Source organism: Osmerus mordax, chromosome 5, assembly GCF_038355195.1.
Source record: "Osmerus mordax isolate fOsmMor3 chromosome 5, fOsmMor3.pri, whole genome shotgun sequence".
Lineage (NCBI taxonomy): Eukaryota > Metazoa > Chordata > Actinopteri > Osmeriformes > Osmeridae > Osmerus > Osmerus mordax.
The window spans coordinates 14,155,991-14,169,639 of record NC_090054.1 but is presented as its reverse complement, the minus strand read 5'-3'; the positions used below and the strand labels follow the sequence as shown (position 1 = coordinate 14,169,639).

Sequence of the window (13,649 nt, the reverse complement as noted above, 5' to 3'; positions counted from 1 at the left end):
GGGTGGTTGTTTCTTCCCTTTTCTAACTTCAACCTTCAGGCCATGGGGAGCCATGGCTTTATATGCAGGTTAGGTCAAGAGCACTAAACCAGCGAGGCCTACTCAAAATCTAAAACATTTAATCCATACTCTCCCAGATATGTCCATATTTAGGCAAAATTATAGTGATAAAGACAGATAAGATTTGAGTAAACGAGGGTTCGTTGTGAGTGGCTTTTGATGTTTGGGCATTAAAGTAGTTTGTCCTGTTGTAATAGTCCCCTTCGTACTCAGAGCTGTCGTCCACTTTATTGTTGCGGAAGGCAGATGCATACCAGTTATCAGCCGATAGTGCGACCGCTGCACCGGCTGCTGCTGCAGCTGCAACGCGCACTGGGGAGCTGCGCCCTGCCGCCCTAAACCGCGAGCGTGTGCCTCCATAACTTCCACTTCGGTAATGCCCCCCAGTTCCACCGCGAGCTGTGCCTCGTGCAGACCCCCGTGCGCCTCCACGGCCGCCCTTGGCAAGCACGGACTCAGTTATGAACGAAGCGATCAGGAGAAACGTCCAGCACGTGGCTAAAACTCGCATCGTTCCCGTCATCAATACCTAAATGAATGACAATAGCAAATGATCATGATTTATGGGCCTGTTCTATTTATCCCACCACAGTGTCATCTCTCACCTGACGATAGCCTATCGATCTGGCCTGTTTTGTGGAAGTTCAAAACCAAGAGCTTGTCAGTAGTAACTCGCCGTCGCTGATCAAAAAGACAAGCACTTGGCACTATTTGAAAAGGAAATAAATAATAGAACTGAGTGTTAAAAATGCTAATCGTGTTAAGTAGGTCAATATAAACAGAGCACAACACAGGACACTGGATTCTGGCTTTATGCTTAGGAAATATTTGTAGGCCATTCTAAAAAACCATAGCTTCGCCACAAAATAGGTAAATCGTAAAGATATAGGCTACAGATTAGTAGCCTATATAAATATATTACATAAATAGCCCATTATTAAAAAAAACTGTGAGCTGAGCGATATTCACCAGACCATATAACCATACAAACACTAGAGAGCTGATCTTGTACGATAAACATGCTTTCTCAAAAACCGTGATGATGGATTAAGATTTATTTTTATTTATGATTATTATCGGTAGCATAATTACGCTTTAGCCGTGCAACCAATTACTGCAGCTATCGATATCATAGGTAGCCTACATCTTAACCAACTTGCATAATTTCTCTATCATGTTTACCAAATAAATCTTACCTTGCTGTGTCAGTCGAATATTCCTTAGCTTTGCAGATGCTCTCGATACCCTAATTCTGAATAATCATATCCGTGCTCAAAACATCAGTGTGCTTGAACGAGGACGCTCATTCCTTTCTGTAGCCTTTCCTACAGTAGCCTATTTAGATGCTCGCTCCCATTACACGCTCATGGGATGACAGAAGAACGGACACGAGTCTGTCTGTGACTCCTCTCTCCTCACTTATTTGAAAAGATTAATTGTCAGGGTATTTAATAAGAACCACTTCCTCAGATTGCTTCCCAATGATGGTAGAGGGTGGTACGCTCTGGATTGACTGGCAGGGGGTTTGACTCTGTGGTTGATGTGCTCCATCAAGGCTTCACTCATGTGGGCATACAGGATAACCTGTGGAAGTAAACACTACATTGACTTTGAATTACCTTGTGTGCTAGAGAATTGGAAACAGGTTTTCTTTTCGGTCTGGGATCAAATGTAGTACAATTTGTAAAATGTTTATTATCCTGAATTTATCATTAGCCTACCTTTAGCCTATGTTCTCTGCTCCAGGCCGATTTGCATTTGCAGATTAGGTTATCAGATACATGAAGCACCTTGCCTGTGTTTTATTTAGGATATATATATATTATTTATCAATCCAGACAAATTTCCAGTTCACATAAAGGAATTGTTTTTATTTTGTGGAGGCAGAGACGCGCACAGAATCGCACCTTTATTTTCCTCGTTGGCTTGTAATGTCAAATATCGCGCGATCAAGCATTGAGAACTCGTGCGTCTGGTGTCTCTGTTGGCTAGCCCCTAGCTAGCAGTGTAGCACTACTTCGTCCTCGCAGTCATGGCTGTGTTCTGCAGAACCGCTGCCCGTCTCTTGATACCAGCTAGGTCACTCACTGCAAGTCTCTCGGTTGCACGGCAGTACAGCGTAGGTACGTATAGGATACATTGTCAAATAACTCTTACTGTGGAGGAAATCTACATTGTCCTTTCCAATTCCACAATGTCATGGAACTTCTTTGCAAATTGCAGCCTGTGAGCCAAAGTGGCTACGACACTGAGTGATCAGCGTCATAACCTGCCAGTCATAGTTGAACTACTACATTTCTCTGCATAAGAAATACTTTATTAGTGACAGCCTATACAAGCTACAGATTTGTAGTTTGTTATTGGTAAAATGATTAGACTATCTTGGATTCTGCACGTTAGCTTGCTAACTATCTAGTAACTAGACTAGCACTAATAAACAAGGCTGTCAATCCAATGCCGCTGGATTTGCGCAGGAACGTAGTCGATCTAACGGTGAAAATACTATTTGATGATTTATATTTAAGAACGGAAGTTCATCCACAACAATATATTGTACCTGCAACAAAACTTAGCCTTTACCCTACTGAATTATTCCGTAACTTTTCAAGGACACAAAGCCTGCAGATTGTGATAACAGTGTTTTTTAAGTGCCACAGGTCAGCCTTTTGTTGAGACACCCTCACTTACTTGCAGTTTTTGAACCATTTCAAGGTCCTTAACAGTTATGTGTGTGTGAATGCTTACAGGTGGTCAGTATGAATACATTGTAGTGGAGAAGCGCGGGGAGAAGGAAGATGTTGGGTTTATTCAGCTGAACCGGCCCAAGGCTCTAAACGCTCTGTGTGACGGTCTGATGCTGGAGTTGGGCCGTGCGCTGGATGCCTTCGAGGCTGATGGGCAGGTGGGAGCCATTGTCATCACTGGCAGTGAGAGAGCCTTTGCAGGTCAGTGGTGTGTGTGTGTGTGTGAGGGGGTTATTTGCATAAGTAGGCTTAAAGATATGTCTATGACCTTCAAATCTCATCTGAGTAGATGCGAATCTTACCATAAATGAAAGTTGGGAGTGCCACTGACCAGAATGACAAATTAATCAATTCATCATCATCGATGTGCGTCTTCAGCGGGGGCAGACATCAAGGAGATGCAAAACCGAACATTCCAGGAGTGTTACAGCGGTAACTTCCTGGCCCACTGGAACAGGGTGTCCACGGCTAGGAAGCCAGTCATTGCAGCTGTCAACGGATTTGCAGTGAGTATCTTACTCTTTAATCAATTTGTGCTCGAGAGAAAAACATAGATCAGTGTGTCTGTTGTAACTTGCTCCTGGAACTTTGTTGTATGCTTAAGTCTCTCCCTCCCCCTCTCTCCCTCTTTATGTCCATCCCTCCGCAGCTGGGTGGGGGTTGTGAGCTAGCCATGATGTGTGACATCATTTATGCTGGAGAGAAGGCTCAGTTTGGCCAGCCGGAGATTCTGCTGGGAACCATCCCTGGTGCGCCTCTTCCTCTCCGTCCCCATCCTCTTCATCCTCCTCTCCCTTTACATGATCTCCAAACTTTTTCTCCATCTCTCTTTTTCTCGACTGTTTCCACTCCGCTCCTGTTTCATATGTTGTCTGTCAAAAATGATGGCCTGTCTGTCAGCCCATTATTCTTTTTGTGTTAGCTTGTCAGTGGTACTGACTGATGGGATGTTTGTCTGTAGGAGCGGGTGGCACTCAGCGACTGACCCGTGCAGTAGGGAAGTCCTTGGCCATGGAGATGGTATTAACAGGAGACAGGATAAATGCACAAGAGGCAAAGCAATCAGGTACAAACACACACACACACATTCACAGAGGAGGCCAAGCAATCAGGTTTTCAGGTAATACAGATATTCCCTCCAAACCTTGTATGACTAATATTTCAGATTGGCCACTCATGGCTCATTCTGTGTGTATGTGTCTCAGGTCTGGTGAGTAAGGTATATCCTGTAGACCAGTTGGTGCCAGAAGCCATTAAATGCGGAGAAAAGATTGCTGGCAATTCCAAGATAATCTCTGCCATGGCCAAAGAGGCCATCAACGCAGGTCTGTCTCCTTTTTTTTGTCGTCAGGAATAGTGTAAAACGCTATTCGTTATGAATACCGGACTGGTTTTGACATGTCTTTCTCTCTCTGGTTGCAGCTTATGAATTGACTCTGGCTGAGGGAAATCGTTTAGAGAAACGGTTGTTCCACTCTACCTTTGCTACTGTGAGTAAAACAATGTCATTTTTCGAAGGGGCTCTGTGTCCATTTTGTGTTTGTTACACATCAAGGCCTGTGTCTAAATGTGGGTGTGTCGTGCCTACGCGTGTCTGTGTTCTCAGGGTGATCGCAAGGAGGGTATGACTGCATTCGTGGAGAAGAGGAAGGCCAGCTTTCAGGACCAGTAGAGCTAAGCAGAACCACCACACACATAGTCCTGTTTATGCAAAGTTCCCAATGATCCCAATCTCTGTGCTGAAAACTTGGATTTCTGCATAAATCCTGCACAAATGTAAGAAACAACAACAATGAACTCACATGGATGAGAAGTTTGACTTGTGCCCTGTTTGAGTGCTAGACTGTGGTAATGCCTTTTCAACTTCTAAACAGTGTGTGCGTGTGAATTCAGCGTAGTGTGATTATACGCTATGTGCATACACAGTTATACTACGTACAGTCATACAGTCTGTAGAGTCTCTACATAAAAGATTAGTCCTGTTGAGATGAATGATGGAACAGGAAGCGTTATACCGACCACTAACACCTGACCATGCCTTTGATTTTCACTGCAAATGAATATCCATATTTTCTAGATAAACACGTTTTCCCTGTACATTTTGCAAATAAAGCTTGATCAAGGTGCATGATCTTGTCATATTTGTGCTTTACTTTAAAATTATACTATTGGATGTATGTATTTTCTGGTAGTCAAACATTTTGAATTCCAAATTTCTTAACATTTGAAAACTCCAATAATATCCTATTTTTGCTTGAAGGTGTCTACCTGTCCATCTGTTACCATGTTAGTTGATTATGTTTCAAGTCAATTAGGCATAGAGACATGTCTGTATTTTAGAGGTTTAGTGTGACAGATGGCAGGAGATATTCTCTTAGTCTAAAAGTAATTATCCCTAATTGCTGTTTCCTATGTATGGGAGATGGAAGTCTCAGTGATAACCTAGTCCAGAAATATCTGGGTTGATGGTGATGATTACTGAAAGTGGGTCTTTGTGGCAGTTCATCGGAACTCTTGTTTCATGTAACTATACCCAAGTGTTGTAAGATGGACGATGGTTCATGCTCATTTGACGAAACGTGGCAGCGAAAATAACTAATGGACTTGTGTGCAGGCCAGGCCACTTCACACACGAATGAGTTCAGAAGAGGCCTCAGTGTACGAAGTGACAGTTCTATTTTTCACCAGTAGGCGAGGCAAATACACCATAGTTTAAATGTCTCCTAGTTGCAGAACGAGACGCGACCTGTTCTGTGTTAGGCCCTATTTGAAATCCATTATTTTCTGAGTTAAAATGACCTTTTTAAATGTGCATTTATGGAGAGAAAAAATCGAATTAAAAAGCAGGAAAATGTTTTACAACCGTTTAAAACATTTACCATTACTTTACATGTATTCATTTAGCAGACGCAGACTTTTATAAAACTGCAGTGACAGTTTTACAAAAGCGCATAGGTCAATGATCATAAACAACGAGATAGCCCCCAAAACATTGCGGGTAGCCAAAACATAAAGCATACATTGTGAAAAGCAAATAAGTGCCAATGGGAAGAAACATAAGAGCATGTAGTTAAACAAATTACAAATAGAAACACCTAGGTTGCCGATGGATGAGAGGACGAAACTGTGGCCGTCTCTGTTGGGCTTTATATTTTAATTTATGTCATTTGTTTGTAATAGCCTATTTGTCACTTGTGCCTCTCACATGATATGAACCGTATGTTAAAATATAGCATGCGCTATCGAATTTATTGAAATTCCAAATGTCCTTTGTTTCCATTGCCGAAATAGCCTAATGTGTAGCCTACCTTTAAGTCAACATGAATTAATCCTCAACATGAATTAAGGATTTGTTTCAAAGATTTGTTTGGAACATTTCTTTCTTTTTCCAGGAACTTTCAAATGGATTCCCGGATTAATCTCAAATATTTTTTCTATTCATTGTAAACTATTCTATAGCCTACCATTAGAATTATAGGCCTAGCATAATGTAAAAAAGTTTTGGGTATAGCCTGCCTAACAGTTGCTTGTGACGATAGCATCTTTTCCATATAGACCACCTGTCTTTGCCCCAGTATAATATTTTAGCATTATTAACTAACTCTACAATTAGTGGATTTAAACGGAAAAGTTGGTTAATTGTTATGTTTTGTTTTACTTATAGGCCTATATAATAATAGAAAGGCCTGCCTAGTTCGGTTAAATGGGCTATCGTGATGAAAACTGTTAACCTGTTACGACGGTTTGAAATAAATCAGAAGCTATTGTGTTGAAGCATTATGTATGAATATTCATCCAGCTTATTTAATTAAACAGTTTAACCAAAAACAAAAAACGTGCACCATTCCAATTCAAACGTACGAAAACACCAGAACAGATTCGATTATGGGGCACTTTCTTTAGTCACTCTCCGATCATCTGAAGGCACTTTACGTCTGATCTCGGTTTCTTCACACGACGGCGCCCCATATCTTCACAAGGCCGTGGCCTAATTGATTTTTATTTTCATTCAATATTCCCCTGGAGCTTGCTTTCTTGTCAGCCCCTGGAACAAAACTTATAAAAGGAGAGAGAAAACTCGTCTCCTTACACCGCAGGGACGCACAAAGGTTTGCAGAGAAAGTCGAAAAGAAGCACCCCTTTGAAGTCTCTCCCCTGCTACCGAAAGGTCAAAATAATAAATGTAGACCCAATTGAGGCTCTCCTTGCAGACAATGAGGGCAAAACGTTACATTTTGGCAGCGCAGTCCCTCATAGCGTGATAAACTCATTTAAAGAAGCCGAACTAAAGAGGGAGCAGCATGAGTCCACAGAAAGAGAAAAGAGCTTTCAAACCAACAGACAGGCCTGGCTCCAGCGAAGGCCCTTTTCTTCTACCCATCAGTCTCCGTCCGTCTCTCTCTCCTCTCCTCTCTGTCCTCTCCCAGCTGCGAAGCCTCCACACACCCATTCACACCACGCTAATAGAAATTTCCTCTAAATTACAACCTGATCTGGAGAGAGAAAAAGAGGAAGACAAAAAAGAGTCGACCTCTACATTAGTAGCAGCTGCACGTTCGGTCTGTTATTCTTTACCACGGACTCGAGCTTTATTTATGCGAGATGCTTTGGGTCCCTCTCTAAAAGCTTTTTCATGCAGATCTCATGCTTATACAGAGCAAGATATATCTGATAGCCATGCAGAAGTTTCCTCGGTGTTTTGCGGTCCGGTTGAAGGTTGCCGTGGTTCAGATGAAACGCGGCTATAGGGTGGAATGGTTTTCATCTGACAAATATTTTCATTATCTCGCATTCTTGGCACCGATGGCCATGTCGGAATAACACGTTCAGAAGTTTTTGCTTTGAATTTTGCCCACCCGAGGGTGTCAGAAACAACATAGGGCCTAAATTCCCTCTGCTGAACTAATGTAATAAGTCTGGAGGGTTGTTTAGTAAACGACTGGTCAGATTCCAGCGCTCAGTTTGAAACAGATGCATTACTCGAAGCAGAGAATAGACTGAGTGGAGAAGAAATAAAATGAAAAGTTAGCTTAATGATGACGAGCGTGTGGACTAGTTGAGATTAGGCGACAGTGCAGGAGTAGGCTATCCAAAGACAACCACAGTCCCATTGCAGTCCCTCAACTGATGGTTGTTTTCGAATGAGTCTACAGAGTCTATATATTTAGCATATAAAGACCCAAAACATAATTATTTGAATTCAGGTATTTGCTATTAGGCTAATAAGTGTATCCATCCAGTAGGTTTTCAAAGAAAATTATACATGAAAAAGAGCGGAGCAGCCTATTATGCACGCATTACGCACCGAATAAACACTCATTATAATTACTTAAAATACGAAGATGCAATAATTGTAGTTTACTTTAACATTTTAGTAGGCTATTAGGCTAATATTTCTGTAAATGTCTCTTGTCTTTTAGATTTTATGAAAAAGATCATAAGTCCAAATGAATAATTTCCTAATATTTCCTGTTGCAGTAAAGTGTATTCTATTTTATTATATTCTAATCTATTCACTCACTACTCACTGCCCGGTGCAACTTTGTCTGGTGTGCAGACAGGAGCGTGAGGTGTGAGCTCTCTTTGTTCGACCAATCAAACTGCTTACTGGATCCCGTGACTCACTTCCTTATTGACTCTTGCACTGCGTCCGTGTGCTGAGATAAATTTAGATGAGGTTGTAGCCATGGTTGTGTTGAAAGGAATTCCCCATATTTTATCTCCAGAATTGCTTTATGCTCTAGCAAAAATGGGCCATGGAGATGAACTGGGTATGTTTCTTAAGATTCATTCGACTGGCTCTGTTCAGCCGGGATACAGTTGCCGAGATTGTTCTTGTTGTTTATCTTCTCCAGCTCTGCTAAAAGCTATCACATTTTGAAACTAACAAACGTGCTTCGCGTTATGCCACGTCACTTTCAGCACTAATGGGATTAAACAGCGACACAAAAAGTAAAATACATAAAATGCATTTCAGTAGCATAATATTTACTAGTCTCGTGAAGATACCTAAAATGATAAATGGAGGTCAACAATCAAACTCCCAGTTAGCAGCATTAATCCACGTACAAACTGAAGGTTGATAACTTTGTCATTAAACTTCTCCTTCAGTTCTTGCTGATGCAAACTTTCCTACTTCCTCTGTTTGTGCCTGTGGTCCTACTGAGATTCGAGCTGATGGTTTGTAAATGTTTTACCAACAATTCTTTCCATAGCCATTTCTGCCATGATTGAAACCACTTGTCAGGTATCACATTTTCATCTGTCCTGCAGGGTTACAGGTCCCAGAGCTTTTGGCTGCCATTTTGAAGTTATTTCCCTTGGATACATACACCCACAGTGCGGTAGGTCAAACAAGTGACTTACAGTTGTTTCTCTCAACACAATGAGTAACGCTGGATTCATTCTGGATGTAAACATTGTGTTAATATGATAATATATTTGTTTTCTACTTTTGTATGGGAGCCCCTTTTGAAATGAGGTTGTGGTGTTGTAGGCTGCCGTGATGGAGCTCGTGGCAAGTGACAAACTGAAAGGTCTGACTGTACCTGTATGGGACACCTTCACGCAGCTTCTATCTGATGCAGGGTCACAGGTGGGAGGAAGGTGGCACTCACACACAGAAACACACATACTGTACACTTACCAACAACTGTAGGAGTCAGATGGCTGAGTGGTTAGGGAATCGGGATAGTAATCAGAAGGTTGCTAGTTCGATTCCCGGCTATGCCAACCAAATGATGTTGTGTCCTTGGGCAAGGCACTTCACCCTACTTGCTTCGGGGGGAATGTCCCTGTACTTACTGTAAGTCGCTCTGGATAAGAGCGTCTGCTAAATGACTAAATGTAAATGACTAAATGTAAAATGTAACTGCAAGTGAGAGACCTAAAACACCAGGGGTACAGGCATGGCCATAACTACATATGAGGAACCTGATGTTTGGACCTCAGAGCAAAATAAACATTTATTTAAATATTGCACTGCTCCGAATTTTAAAATGCCCCAGATCTATGATCTACACTTCTGGTTGGACCAAATCTCAGATGCTGGGCCTAGGTTATGGGCCTAGGTACAGGGGTGAAGACAGGCCCAGGTGTATACTGATTGACTTCTCCGCTGAGTGTGTATTTGTGTTTATACATAGGCTCCTCTGGAAAAGGTGGAGAGGTTTGCCTTCTATGAACGGGCAAAGAGAGCCTTTGCTGTTGTGGCTACGGGGTAAGATGTACCAGCTTTAGGAGGTCTAGGTCTCCTGCATAACATCATATCCGGTATCACTGTGTGAGCTGCTCTGTGCTTGGTGATAGTTATTGTGTGTTTTCACAACCCCCACTGTGTAAGTGTTGGTTGTTTGGTTCTATTGACAGGGAGACGGCTCTGTATGGGAACCTGATACTGAAGAAGGGGGTCATCCCTGCTGAGCTACTGCAGTGACAGACACGCACACACTCACGTAGTATATCAGTAATTCATACATAGATCTACAGCTTGTAAATAAACATTTTTGAATTTTGTTTGTAATGTTATTCAATTTGTATTGCTATATAACATTTTTAAGTTTAAATTTTCCCTAGTTTGTGAATTATGTAACTTACACAATTTACAAGAATTTACAAATTGCACAATTTATGCAAATCACTTATGTGAATTAAGTAATGTCAACTAATTGTTTTAATAATTTATGTAAATTGCTTAAATTATGTTACTTAAAAAAATTGCAGTTTTTGTAAATCATGTCAATTACATAATTTACACATACTGTAAATTGTTCTGTTTACTGGGTCACTTCTAAACAATGAAGTAGTAAGTAAGGGCATTTGAAAAGCAAGATTCTCTCCTTGTGTTTGTGGCTTAGAGACTGAAAAGTGTGCAAGTATGTTTAGAACAGGGTTCCCGCAGGGTCTTAAAAAGTCTAAAATTCTGAACTTTAAATTTAAGGCCTTAAAACGTCTTAAAAAAAGATTTTCATCCGGTCTTAAATTTCATTTAGTTAGGTCTAAAAATGGTTTACCCTCGTTAATTTCCAGAAACGCTGGCTGCATTTATGAAACTATGTGAAGGTGAAGTCCCACATCTCACATGACCACAATGTAACTTTTAAATTAAAATAAACAATTTAAAATTTGCGGTACCCCAGCACATCTGAAAAAGCATGCACACTAACCCAGGAAGCTAACAGGGGAGCCCTACTGTCTTCTGGTTTTCTGACACCCCAACTCTGCAGGTTGTTACAACTAGATAGTTCAATGTCAAATTTAAATGTTGAGTGGAGATTGTTATGATCCTTGATAGCTCATTGGTTAAGGATGTGGGCTACCGTGTGAGGGGTTGTGTGTTCAAATCTGTCTGAAGGATCTTCTTACAGCTCAATAATAACATTTATATTACTTAACTGATATCAGTTAAATGAATTATCATTGGTTAGAGCAAGATTTGAACTGGAGTACCAAGTTTGACTCGATGGTACACATGCTTACACCACTAAGCCACAGGGGTTCCTGCAAAGTTCCTTTCTACAAGACAATGTAATTGCCCTTATGACACTACTAAATGCCAAAGGACAACATATGTTTTGTTTCTGCTAAGCCTTTCTGTGTTAACCTTACTGTGTCTTTATTGTTCCAGAAGACAGATAGATCATCATTCAAAAACAGGTTCATACAGAAAAAATTACTCTGATTTGAATGGTTGGGCTGTCAACCTGGATGTGTGTGAGATGGGTGAGACATCAAGGTGAAGCTCAAAGGCAGTTAGTGGTGGTAGAGGTGATCCAGGTCTTCCTCTGGTTGGGTGTGCTTCCTCTGTACTGCCTGATCATAAGGCAGCAGAGCAGCTACTGGAGTGTCAGCCACCCTGTGGTGAGGAACTGATGCAGGCGGGTCGGCATGGTAGATGTCATCTCGGTCCTCTTCCGGTTGCTTGTTCTTGATGACCTTGCTTTGATCCTGGACTTCTGCCGCCTGTGGAAGGAGGTCCACCTGGGTATGTGTAGACCTGTCACCATGATAAATGTCATCCATATCTTCCTCTGGAACAGTGTGAACTATATGGAAATCACCACCTCGTGGGATGAGCTCTTCCTGTAAAGGCACAACCACTTGGTACGCTCCGTCTCCCCCCTCCTTGGTCCCAGGGTGGTACACCTCATCCCAGTCTACCTCAGGCTCCTTTGGGTCCACCTGGTCTGAGAATGTGTGTGACATGGCGTCTTGATCTACCTCTGCTTCCTGGTAGTACTCAAGGTTGTCTCCCTCCTCCAGGGGTTCTGCCTGGACATCCTCCCTGGAGAAGGTGTCCTCTGGCTGGAGCCAGGCTCCGAGGATGTCTGCCATCTGGCTCTGTTCCATGGAGGGGTGGTAGAGATCGTCACTGTCTTTCTCGGCCTTCAGGTATTTCTCCTTCCATGCCTCATTGCCTCTCATGTTCTTCCAGATGGCCATGTCGGGGTTAATGTCATAGTCAGTGACATCCATGTCCTCTGGAGGCTCCACCTCTCTCAATCCAAAAGGCATCTTCCCTTCAGTCAAGTCCCTGGGAGAAGAAGAGGGGAAGTGAAAAGGGGATCCCAGACATATCAAACACATTGTATGTGACTCAGTTTTGACTCAACCGACTCAATTTTATCATGACTATTTATGAGTATATCGTCATTGTCAGATCCATGTTCATCGATGTTTATTACTCTGAAAACAGATGACTCACATCAGAGTTTCCTGGAACGCTGCATCAGCCACTTTACCCTGTCAGCACCAGTCAAACATAGAGAGTTGGTTAAGTTGACACACCAAGATCAAAACATGTAAACGTGATTATTACAAGATTAGAATTTGGGCCTTATAACTTTTATGTGTCGTACTTACAGACGGTTTGAATGGCTTTGCTGTGATTCCATACAATAGTAGAGAGGTACAAACCAACAGTGATAACCTGTAAATATTTCATACAAATTATTCCTACTGTATGTCAAAGCGGGCACCTTCCTGTACCACAGAACTCAGTTGTACCCACATACAATTCAGTCAGCCTAGTGTAATCAAATCGAAGAAGTATGATCTTACCTGAACATTGTGATTGTGTTTGTTGAGTCTTGGAGTGTATGTGGATCTGACACACAGACTTCTTTTAAACATACCAGTCATGACACACGGCACCATAGGGCAAAGGTAGGCTCATAAACCATGTTCTGTTTGAACCTTTGAACTTTCACTAAGCAAGCTGTAAGTCTATAACTGTCTGAACCACGGGCAGCTGAAAAGAGTAGTGAAACAGTGATTCAATAATTAACTTATTTTCACAGTTCTGTTAAGTCACAAGCTCCCAATTTCACACTTAAATAGAATTGTTTATGAATATAAAAGGTTCATCAGTATTCAATGGATATGGATGTGAATCCAAATGAAATACCTAGGGGAAGTCTGCTGTGAAAGAAGAAGAACCGAAACTCACCTTTGCTCTCAACTCTTATGCAGTTATTTTGGTTGGCCGCATGAAACAAGAATGTGAGCTTGTCTCAATTAGAAGTCGAGTATCAAATGAATCATCTCAGTCTGCTCCTACATTATGACCACCCCCCCCCCAACCCCCCACCCCATCTAGAACCCAAAACACTTTCTCGCTCACGCACGCACACACTCCCCCTCCCTCTCTCACGCAGTGGGTATGAACAGACCAAGGGCAGACAGACATACACCACACACTTCCTGCCCTGTTGGAGGGATGGCTCCATAGCGTCTACTGCTATCTGGCCTCTATATCAGATCCATATGTGCTGGTACTAGGAGAGCACTAGATACTACCTCTATTCAATCCTGCAGACACACACTGACTGACTGGCACACTGACCC

General features: G+C 42.0%; 4 protein-coding genes across 5 annotated transcripts; 2 read left to right on the top strand and 2 right to left on the bottom strand.

The window, feature by feature from the left end:
* Positions 1-118: 118 nt before the first annotated feature.
* sprn (shadow of prion protein) lies at positions 119-1,222 on the bottom strand. Its single transcript, XM_067235699.1, has 2 exons — positions 1,217-1,222; positions 119-589 (listed from the first exon to the last, which is right to left on the bottom strand). The coding sequence occupies exons 1-2, from the start codon at positions 1,220-1,222 to the stop codon at positions 119-121; spliced, it is 477 nt and encodes a 158-aa protein (XP_067091800.1).
* An 812-nt stretch (positions 1,223-2,034) lies between these two features.
* On the top strand, positions 2,035-4,932 carry echs1 (enoyl CoA hydratase, short chain, 1, mitochondrial). The gene is made up of 8 exons (XM_067236398.1): positions 2,035-2,183; positions 2,808-3,005; positions 3,183-3,310; positions 3,454-3,553; positions 3,766-3,870; positions 4,010-4,129; positions 4,227-4,294; positions 4,411-4,932. Exons 1-8 carry the CDS (start codon positions 2,093-2,095, stop codon positions 4,474-4,476), a joined length of 876 nt encoding a protein of 291 aa, XP_067092499.1. The 5' UTR covers positions 2,035-2,092; the 3' UTR covers positions 4,477-4,932.
* Positions 4,933-8,466: 3,534 nt separating this feature from the next.
* On the top strand, positions 8,467-10,319 carry fuom (fucose mutarotase). 2 transcript variants are annotated; one of them, XM_067236357.1, is made up of 6 exons: positions 8,467-8,575; positions 8,916-8,984; positions 9,078-9,148; positions 9,301-9,399; positions 9,950-10,023; positions 10,173-10,319. In XM_067236357.1, the coding sequence occupies exons 1-6, from the start codon at positions 8,491-8,493 to the stop codon at positions 10,237-10,239; spliced, it is 465 nt and encodes a 154-aa protein (XP_067092458.1). In that variant the 5' UTR covers positions 8,467-8,490; the 3' UTR covers positions 10,240-10,319. The 2 variants fall into 2 exon arrangements, with proteins under 2 accessions (XP_067092458.1, XP_067092460.1); XM_067236359.1 differs by lacking the exon at positions 8,916-8,984 and having other exon boundaries at positions 8,476-8,575.
* Positions 10,320-10,461: 142 nt separating this feature from the next.
* si:ch211-217g15.3 (uncharacterized protein LOC368914 homolog) lies at positions 10,462-13,317 on the bottom strand. The gene is made up of 5 exons (XM_067236356.1): positions 13,252-13,317; positions 12,864-13,053; positions 12,666-12,732; positions 12,508-12,545; positions 10,462-12,336 (listed from the first exon to the last, which is right to left on the bottom strand). Exons 2-5 carry the CDS (start codon positions 12,869-12,871, stop codon positions 11,556-11,558), a joined length of 894 nt encoding a protein of 297 aa, XP_067092457.1. The 5' UTR covers positions 12,872-13,053; positions 13,252-13,317; the 3' UTR covers positions 10,462-11,555.
* Positions 13,318-13,649: the final 332 nt, after the last annotated feature.

Coding starts and splice junctions, on each gene's coding strand:
- fuom (XM_067236357.1), top strand. CDS start 8,491: ATGGTTGTGTTGAAAGGAATTCCCCATATTTTATCTCCAGAATTGCTT. Junction 8,576..8,915: donor GGGCCATGGAGATGAACTGG/GTATGTTTCTTA, acceptor CTTCTCCTTCAG/TTCTTGCTGATGCAAACTTT. Junction 10,024..10,172: donor TTTGCTGTTGTGGCTACGGG/GTAAGATGTACC, acceptor TTCTATTGACAG/GGAGACGGCTCTGTATGGGA.
- si:ch211-217g15.3 (XM_067236356.1), bottom strand. Junction 12,546..12,665: donor CAAAGCCATTCAAACCGTCT/GTAAGTACGACA, acceptor TGGTGCTGACAG/GGTAAAGTGGCTGATGCAGC. Junction 12,337..12,507: donor GCGTTCCAGGAAACTCTGAT/GTGAGTCATCTG, acceptor TTCTTCTCCCAG/GGACTTGACTGAAGGGAAGA.
- echs1 (XM_067236398.1), top strand. CDS start 2,093: ATGGCTGTGTTCTGCAGAACCGCTGCCCGTCTCTTGATACCAGCTAGG. Junction 3,871..4,009: donor ACAAGAGGCAAAGCAATCAG/GTACAAACACAC, acceptor TATGTGTCTCAG/GTCTGGTGAGTAAGGTATAT. Junction 4,295..4,410: donor TCCACTCTACCTTTGCTACT/GTGAGTAAAACA, acceptor CTGTGTTCTCAG/GGTGATCGCAAGGAGGGTAT.